A 9,305-nucleotide genomic window follows, 5' to 3' on the forward strand; every position below is an offset into this window, starting at 1 on the left:
AACCATAATAAATTTAAATGTCTCTGTTACGGACACAATCCAACAAAAACAAAATGAAGAATTATAAAGAAATAAAAGCTTAAAGTAGTAGTTTAATGATGATGTGATAAGAAATCAGATTTAAGACTTTTATAATAATACTTGAACATATCAGAACATGTCAAAATGAAATCTGAACTCAAGTATTTAAAGGACAAACTTAGGGTTAGAGTTCCTTGAGCGGGAATCGAAAGTATCTATTTGAATTTTGAATAAAAATTGTTCGAATATCTGAAAATCAATTCTTCAGATTAGAGAAACAAAATCTCAGAAAAAAAATCATTGTCATCTTTTCTTGATTGGCCAGTTCAAAACGAAAGATAGAGGATTATAGCAATATATTTTTGCATAAAAATAATCATGCATAGTCCTGCCAATACTGAGATAGGGGTGGATATATTTTTAAAGAAGACTAAGAGAGAGATGAAGTGTAGGGGCTGATGAGAAGTAGGTTTTATGAGGTTTTGTTTTTGAGAAATCTAATATAACCTAATTCTAAAGGGCTTCTATGTTTTGTGCCTAATTTTGGACAAATTTTGAGTTGCATTTTTGAAAAAAGAAGATGGGCCAATTGACTGAATACTTTAGAACTGTTTTTGCCAAATTTTGTTATTTTTTTCCTTTATATTAATTCCTTTGAGCTACTAATTTAATGTATTTTATAAAAAGTTTCGAATGTAAGAAATTGAAAATAATACAACAACAATCTTTTTAAGGAAAACAACAATAAGTAATAATAGTAATGTTGAGAATGAAAAGTATAATTTTAGAATTAATGAAAATAATGATAATTATAAGAATTATAAAGTTAGAGTAACAATTATAATAGCGAAAAGGTTAGAATATGCTCAATGTAAGCCTTAATCAGGTCACAAAAATATATAATATCAGAATAATGTAAATTGCACTCCTCAATTTAATTTCATTTTTTACCACTACACATGTCAAACTTTTTGAAATATATGATTGAATAGGATAAAAGGTTTAATTTTGTAACTATCGTTGATGTTTCTTAATTAAAACAAGTTTTATTTTATGTCCTCGGGTTGGTCAATCACATTTAGAGTTGTTATAATGTAGCAAAATCATTAAAATGTTTCCCCCTTTCGAAATATACATCAGAAAAATATGCATGATTATGAATCTACTAAACTTAAAAGGAAGATGGTAGATGAAAAGGAATTTATTGTATAGTGTGATAGATGATTCAAATAGAGGTACATACCTACCAAGGAGAGGTATGAAGAAATAACAGCACAAATATTGGAACATCCCATCTTATATGAAGGCTCTCATGAGCGACATCTATATATGATTGGACGATACACTTGATGTCACTCAAAAAGAAAGAGAATTATGGATTTTAATAAGCCTAGTATTCCACAATTAGCTTTCATGTTGAATGACATCATGTGTATCATTACATGATATATTAGCACGCCACTCAATAGTTTCTTCGCAACATAAGGGATGTTCCATCATGTGTACCCTTATATTTTCATATATCACCTTTGCTGGTACGTATTTGTAATGACCCGTAAGGTCATTTTTGGAAATTTGAAATATTAATTTAACTAGAGTGAATTAATTGATGATTAATTATTAAATAACTAACTTTAGTTAATACCTAGTGGGTTAAAGTGAGTTAAGTTATTTGATTGTTGAATGGAAGTAACTTATTGTTATTAGTATTAAATAAATTTTTGATAGGCATAAATATAACTGCAATCTAAAATGGAAAGTGGAGTACATTTGTTACATTGTACACAAATTACGAGTAAATTTATCATGGAGCATTAATGATTCTATGGAAATAATGTATTATTATATTGGGTGGTTGAATGTAATTGGAAGGGAAAATATATGTAAATATTTGCATTCTGCAAGGTTGAGAATTTACCAGGAAAGTGACAGATATTAATTATGCCATTGACTAGATAGGTATGTATTCAAGTTTTTGCTAACTAAGATAGGAAATTTATTATTGGTATATTATATCATACATAATTAATATAGTTGGTATTAAAAAAAATGGGACTTAACCTTAGACTTGAAACTTGGAAAAATATGATAGTTGAAATGTTAGTTGGCATCAAGAATTACAAATTTGATTATAAATTTGGGGTGTATTTTTAGGTCAAGGTTAAACACATAAAAGCGTGAGTGTTGTTAGTTCTAAAACCTTATTGTGAATATATATATTTGAATAGATTCCATTGGTTCAGAAGCTCAATGGAAAGGGAAGGCTCAAGTCCAAGAGTAATTATTCGATTGGCTAAGGCAAGTGAATTTCTATACTCTTGTTAAGCGTATGAAACTCGTATATTTCCTTATGTGATGTTGAGAATGATTTGGAGACTTTTTGCTTATTTGTTGGTGTTATATTCCTTGTAGTAAATTGTGCTTGTTATCAAAACGGTTATCTCCTCATTTTCATTTGAGCATGTCATTTGCATTTTTTAAGAGACATGGTTGTGGTAAGAGGATGTACCATTTCGAGTGTCGTATCACGCGCCACGATGGATATTATATTTCGAAGGATGTATCGCGCACCGCGAAGGTTACTATTATCGAGGGTCGTGTCGTGCGCCGCGACAGATGCATGGACAAAGATGTCCCCCATGGGTCCCGGACTGAGAGACAGCGAGTGTGTATCGTTAAGGAAGACATGCATCACGATATTTGACATTGCATCTCATGGCAGTGCACATTTTATTATTGATGAACTTGAACATGTGTTTTGCTTATCTCTGATTGTTTCTCTGTGAAGCTTGTGACTGTTGAAAATTGAGTTGTTATTGAGAATGTGTAAACTGATAGAGTGTGGTTATTGAGTGGTGTGTTTGGTAAACTGTTAGGCTGTAGCATGAAGGTTTAGATAGGGCGTAAGGAGTACCCGTACATTGTTCACTTAAGTTGTGTTTAGAGGTTTTCTTGTTGAGTACCCTGTGGTTTGGTACTCACCCCTTGCTTCTATAAATTTTTGTAGGTTATGAGCCCGGATTTTTGTGATACCTTCCATTCTCTTCGTTTTCGAGGCATCTTGTGGAGGATTGTGAGGTAGCTGCTTGTCATGTCAGCGAACTTTCCTACTCAAGTTTATGACTTTGTTTTTACTTGAAAGACAACTTCATTTTAGACTCCTATATTATTTCAATTCTAATATTTACATTAGAGGCTTGTGCACGTGACAACCTGATTTTGGGGATTGGATTAATATGACTTGGTTTCATAATCGGAATTGTTGTTGGATTGTCATTTACTTCCACACTTTGTTAGATTTTGGGTTTTAGGCTGACTTGTCATGGTGGGATTAGACGAGTGCCATCACATATATTTTTTTGGGTCGTGATAAAATGGTATCAGAGCCCCAGGTTCATAGGTCTCACGTGTATACAAGCTGAGTCTACGTAGAGTCTCAAGGACCAGTACAGAGACGTCTGTACTTATCTTTGAGAGGCTACGAGGATTACTAGGAATCTTGTTTTTTGTTCATTCTTGCTCATCGTGCATAGTCAACTTCTTTAGTATTGAGTTGTTGTATACTCTTTTGACAGATGACGAGGACTAGAACTAATGTTACTGGTGGTAGAGGGAAGGCACTTCCCGAGGCAGTTGCTGAGGCCCTAGCTAGAGGTAGGGGTAGATCTCGAGCTAAAAGTCGTGCTAGTAGTACGACAGTAGCCATAGGTCGTGGACGTGGAGCAACACCAGTGAGAGTTCGTGCTAGAGAAGTCTCTACAGAACCTCAGATTGATGACAGAGAGGACCAGGTTCCTCCAGATCCTGTAGTCACACCTTTGCTTCAGGATACACTATTGAGGGTGTTAAGTGTGCTAGAGGGATTTTCTCAGGGTGGTGGTGAAACTACCACACCACATGACTCTCATACTAGAGAGGGGTCTCAAACCCAAGAGCAGCAACAAGCTGCAGTTGTTCAGGATGCGGTGGGGCAACTACCAGTAGATCCCGCGGATCAGAATGAGGTTGCACCAGCAGTTCGGGGTCAAGTTGCATCGATGGTTGTTCTGACAGAGGATGAGCAGTGTAGGTATGAGAGATTTTGAAAGATGGACCCACCCCAGTTTCAGGGTGGGAAGAGCGAGGACGCTCATGAGTTTCTAACCACCTGCCGAGAGTTACTAGAGGTGGTTGGATTAGCTGAGTCACATGGGGTTCGATATGCTACACTCCAGCTTCGTGGACCAGCGAGAGACAGGTGGAGGACTTATTCAGGGGGTTTGGCAATTGGATCTCCTCCAGTAACTTGGGAGCAGTTTGCTAGTGCATTCCAAGATCGTTTTATCCCATGGAGCGTGAGAGAGGAGAGTCTCTTGAGGTTTGAGAGTCTGAGACAGGATGGTTTATCGATTACAAAGTATGAGACGCGTTTTTGCCAGTTGTCTAGGCATGTGTTGGCCATTATTCCAAATGAGACAGAGAGGATCCGCAGATTTGTGAGGGGATTGACTTTCTCTATAAGGTCACCTGTGTTTCGGACATCTAGGGAGGGGGCTTCTTTTCAGTACATTGTGAGCACCGCCAAAGAGGCGGAATTCATGGAGAGAGAGGAGTTTGGGGACCCTAAAAGAGCTTGTATATCAGGTCAGTTTCATGGTTCCTCATCTGGAGGTAGGGGATCACAGAGAGTGAGTGGTTCTTTTCAGCAGCGGGGACCTATTCATGCATCTATGCCGACATTTGAGGGTGGCTAGACATCTAGGGGATCTTATGGCCCGGGTCAGGGCTCGTACAGTTCACAGCAGCGACCTACAGGGTAAAGAAATTATAGTGGGTTTTCAGGGTCCACACAACAATTCCCAGGTCAAAGATTTTTTTTAATTATGGAGATCCCGATCATCTAATGCGGCAGTGTACTTCACAAAGGGGTCGTGGTGGGCCTCGAGCTAATTCTTCATTCCAGACTAGACCACCAGCACCACAGGGTAGAGGTTGTGGCAGAGTTCAGTCAGGTAGAGGTGATAGAGTTTCTAGTAGTGGTGTTGCAGCTCAGCAGACTGGGGGTAGAGGTACCACCCAGGATGGAGGTGGACGAGGAGGCCACTGCTATGCTTTCCCCGGGAGACGTGAGGCGGAGACCTCTGATGCTGTTATTACAGGTATCATCCCAGTATGCCATCGACCTGCGTCTGTGTTGTCTGATCCAGGTTCTACATTCTCTTATGTGTCTACGTATTTTGCTACTAAATTTGATATGATATGTGATAGCATGCCTGTACCTATTCGTGTTTCTTCACCCGTGGGTAAGCCCTTAGTGGTGGATCGAGTGTATCGATCCAGTCTTATTTCATTGGCTGGGTATGACACTTGGGTAGACTTAATTATTATGGGGATGGTAGACTTTGATGTTATCTTGGGTATGGATTGGCTTTCTCCTTATCACGCTGTCCTTGATTGTAATGCTAAGACTGTGACTTTAGCAATGCCTGGTGTTCCAAGGGTTGAGTGGAAGAGTGTTAGTGGTTCTTATCCTAGCAAGGTTATCTCTTTCATTCGTGCTCAGAGAATGGTGGAGAGGGGGTGTTTGTCTTACTTAGCATTTATTCAGGATACTAATGTTGAATCACCTCCCATGGACTCTGTTCCCGTGGTTCAGGAGTTTCTCGATGTATTTTCTTCTGATCTTCCAGGTGTTCCTCCCAATAGGGATATCGATTTTGCTATTAATTTGGAGTCAGGCATTAAGCCTATTTCTATCCCTCCATACCGTATGGCTCCAGCAGAGTTGAAAGAATTGAAGGATTAGTTGCAGGATTTATTGAGTAAGGGTTTTATTCGCCCTAGTGTGTCACCTTGGGGTGCCCCTGTATTGTTTGTGAAGAAGAAGGATGGGACTATGAGAATGTGTATTGATTACAGACCGTTGAACAAGGTAACAGTGAATAATAAGTATCCTCTTCCACGTATTGATGACTTATTTGATCAGTTACAGGGAGCATCATTGTTCTCTAAGATTGATTTGAGGTCTGGGTATCATCAGTTGAAGATTAGGGCATCATATATCCCTAAGACAGCTTTTCGCACTCGGTATGGGCATTATGAATTTCTAGTGATGTCCTTCGGATTGACTAATGCCCCTGCAGCATTCATGGAGTTGATGAATGGGGTGTTTCAACCATACCTTGATTCTTTTGTGATTGTTTTCATTGATAACATCTTGGTTTACTCTAAGACTGAGGAGGACCATGTCCGACACCTGAGGATTGTACTTCAGAGGTTGAGAGAAGAGAAGTTGTATGCCAAGTTCTCAAAGTGTGAGTTCTGGATTACTTCTGTGACATTCTTGGGACACGTGGTGTCCAAGGAGGGTATTAGAGTAGATCCGGCCAAGAATGAGGCAGTTAGGGGCTGGACGCGACCTGCTTCACCTACTGAGATTAGGAGTTTTGTGGGATTGGCAGGCTATTATCGACGATTTGTTCAGAGTTTCTCTACTATTGCAGCTCCATTGACTAGATTGACTAGACAGGATGTGAGTTTTCAGTGGTCTGATGAGTGTGAGGAGAGCTTTTAAAAGCTCAAGACTTTGTTGACTTCTGCTCCTGTGTTGACTCTACCTTAGGAAGGTGTAGACTTTACTGTGTATTGTGATGCTTCAGGAGTTTGTTTGGGTGGTGTGTTGATGCAGAAGGGGAAAGTGATTGCTTATGCTTCGAGGCAATTGAAGTCCCATGACAAGAACTACCCTACTCATGATCTGGAGTTGGCGGCTATGGTATTTGTACTTAAGTTAAGGCGTCATTATTTGTATGGAGTGCATTGTGAAATCTTCACTGATCATCGGAGTCTTCAGTATATCTTTAGCCAGAGGGATTTGAACTTGAGGCAACCGAGATGGCTTGAGTTGCTGAAGGACTATGATGTGACCATTCTGTATCATCCAGGAAAGACCAATGTTGTGGCCGAGTAGGAAGACTCCTAGCATGGGGAGTCTTGCAGCACTTAGTATTGAGGAGAGACCATTGGCTAGAGATGTGCAGATATTAGCTAATAGTATTGTCCGCTTGCAGATTTCAGAAGAGATTGATGGGATGATTGCTTTTATTGAGGCTCGGTCTTCTTTAGTTGAGAAAATCCGTGCACACCAGTTTGATGAAGAAAAATAGGTCTCATTCGAGACAAAGTATTGAGAGGGGAAGCTAAGGAGGTTGTCCTTGATTATGATGGTGTCTTGCAGATCAGAGGCAAAATTTGCGTGCCCAGGACAGGTGATTTGATTAGATTGATTCTTGAGGAGGCCCATTGTTCTCGGTATTCCATGCATCCGGGAGCGGCAAAGATGTATCATGATCTGAGTCAGCATTACTGGTGGTGTGGGATAAAGAGAGATATTTTAGACTTTGTTTCGAGGTGTTTGACTTGCCAGCAGGTCAAGTGTGAGCACCAGCGGCCCAGGGGTGTATCTCAGAGGATGCCTATTCCTACTTGGAAGTTGCAGGATTACTATGGACTTTGTTGTGGGTTTGCCTACCACAGTGGGTGGTTATGACTCTATTTGGGTTGTTGTTGATAGGTTGACCAAGTCTGCCCACTTTATTCCGGTTCGTTGAAGTATACGGCAGAGAAGTTAGCCGAGCTATATATAAGTCAGATTGTGCGACTACATGGAGTTCCTGTTTCTATCATATCAGATCGAGGTTCACTATTTACTTCTCACTTCTGGAAGGCGTTACAACATGGTCTGGGTACTCAGTTAGATATGAGTACAGCCTTTCACCCTCAGACAGATGGCCAATCTGAGCGAACCATTCAGGTATTAGAAGATATGCTTCGAGCGTGTGTGATAGATTTTGGTGCTAGATGGGATCGACATTTACCCTTAGTAGAGTTTGCCTAAAATAACAGTTATCACTCTAGTATCAACATGGCCCCATATGAGGCGTTGTATGGCAGAAGGTGTAGATCTCCGATTGGTTGGTTCGATTTGGTGGATATGGACTCTTTGGATACAGATTTGCTTAGAGATGTTATGGAGCAAGTTCGTATGATTCAGTATAGACTGTTGACAGCTCAGAGTCGACAAAAGAGTTATGCAGATCGGAGGGTTAGAGACTTAGTGTTTATGGAGGGTGATCATGTTTGGCTCCAAGTATCACCCATGAAGGGTGTGATGAGGTTTGGAAAGAAGGGCAAGCTTAGCCCTAGGTTCATTGGACATTTTGAGATTTTGAGCCGAGTGAGAGAGGTGGCCTATAAGTTGGCCTTGCCACCTAGTTTGTCAGCTATTCATCCTGTTTTCCATGTCTCTATGCTTCGGAAGTATATTCCAGATGAATCTCATGTGCTTTCACTTGACTCTGAGGAGTTAAGTCCAGACTTTACATTTGAGGAGGAGCCTATAGCTATTTTGGATAGACAGGTTCGAAAGCTTAGGACCAAAAAGATTGCTTTAGTGAAGGTGCAATGGAAGCACCGATCAGTGGGAGAGGCAACTTGGGAGACTGAGACTGATATGCAGGCCAGATATCCTCAACTTTTTAAAGCTTTAGGTACTTTCTTTTACTTTATGTTCGAGGACGAACATGATTCTTAGTGGTGGATAATGTAATGACCCGTAAGGTCATTTTTGGAAATTTGAAATATTAATTTAACTAGAGTTAATTAATTGATGATTAATTATTAAATAACTAACTTTAGTTAATACTTAGTGGGTTAAAGTGAGTTAAGTTATTTGATTGTTGAATGGAAGTAACTTATTGTTATTAGTATTAAATAAATTTTTGATAGGCATAAATATAACTGCAATATAAAATGGAAAGTGGAGTACATTTGTTACATTGTACACAAATTACAAGTAAACTTATCATGGAGCATTAATGATTCTATTGAAATAATGTATTATTATATTGGGTGGTTGAAAGTAATTGGAAGAAAAAATATATGTAAATATTTGCATTCTGCAAGGTTGAGAATTTACCAGGAAAGTGACAATTATTAATTATGCCATTGACTAGATAGGTAAGTATTCAAGTTTTTTCTAACTAAGATAGGAAATTCATTATTGGTATATTATATCATACATAATTAATAGAGTTGGTATTAAAAAAAAGGGACTTAACCTTAGACTTAAAACATTGAAAAATATGGTAGTTAAAATGTTAGTTGGCATCAAGAATTACAAATTTGATTATAAATTTGGGGTGTATTTTTAGGTAAAGGTTAAACACATAAAAGTGTGAGTGTTTTTAGTTCGAAAACCTTATTGTGAATATATATTTTTGAATAGATTCCATTGGTTCAGAAGC

The 9,305-nt window shown here is 38.8% G+C and overlaps 1 protein-coding gene across 1 annotated transcript; it reads left to right on the top strand.

Moving 5' to 3' along the window:
• The first annotated feature begins 7,924 nt into the window (after positions 1–7,924).
• On the top strand, positions 7,925–8,593 carry LOC138337208 (uncharacterized). The gene is made up of 2 exons (XM_069286853.1): positions 7,925–8,104; positions 8,321–8,593. The coding sequence occupies exons 1-2, from the start codon at positions 7,925–7,927 to the stop codon at positions 8,591–8,593; spliced, it is 453 nt and encodes a 150-aa protein (XP_069142954.1).
• The last annotated feature ends 712 nt before the right edge of the window (positions 8,594–9,305 follow it).

The sequence above is a fragment of the Solanum lycopersicum genome, chromosome 7 (genome assembly GCF_036512215.1).
Source record: "Solanum lycopersicum chromosome 7, SLM_r2.1".
NCBI lineage: Eukaryota > Viridiplantae > Streptophyta > Magnoliopsida > Solanales > Solanaceae > Solanum > Solanum lycopersicum.

Bases quoted from the DNA above. Each gene is read 5' to 3' on its own strand.
- LOC138337208 (XM_069286853.1), top strand. From the start codon at position 7,925: ATGGCCCCATATGAGGCGTTGTATGGCAGAAGGTGTAGATCTCCGATT. The intron at 8,105-8,320 runs GTTAGAGACTTA...ATGCTTCGGAAG, and splicing joins AGAGTTATGCAGATCGGAGG to TATATTCCAGATGAATCTCA.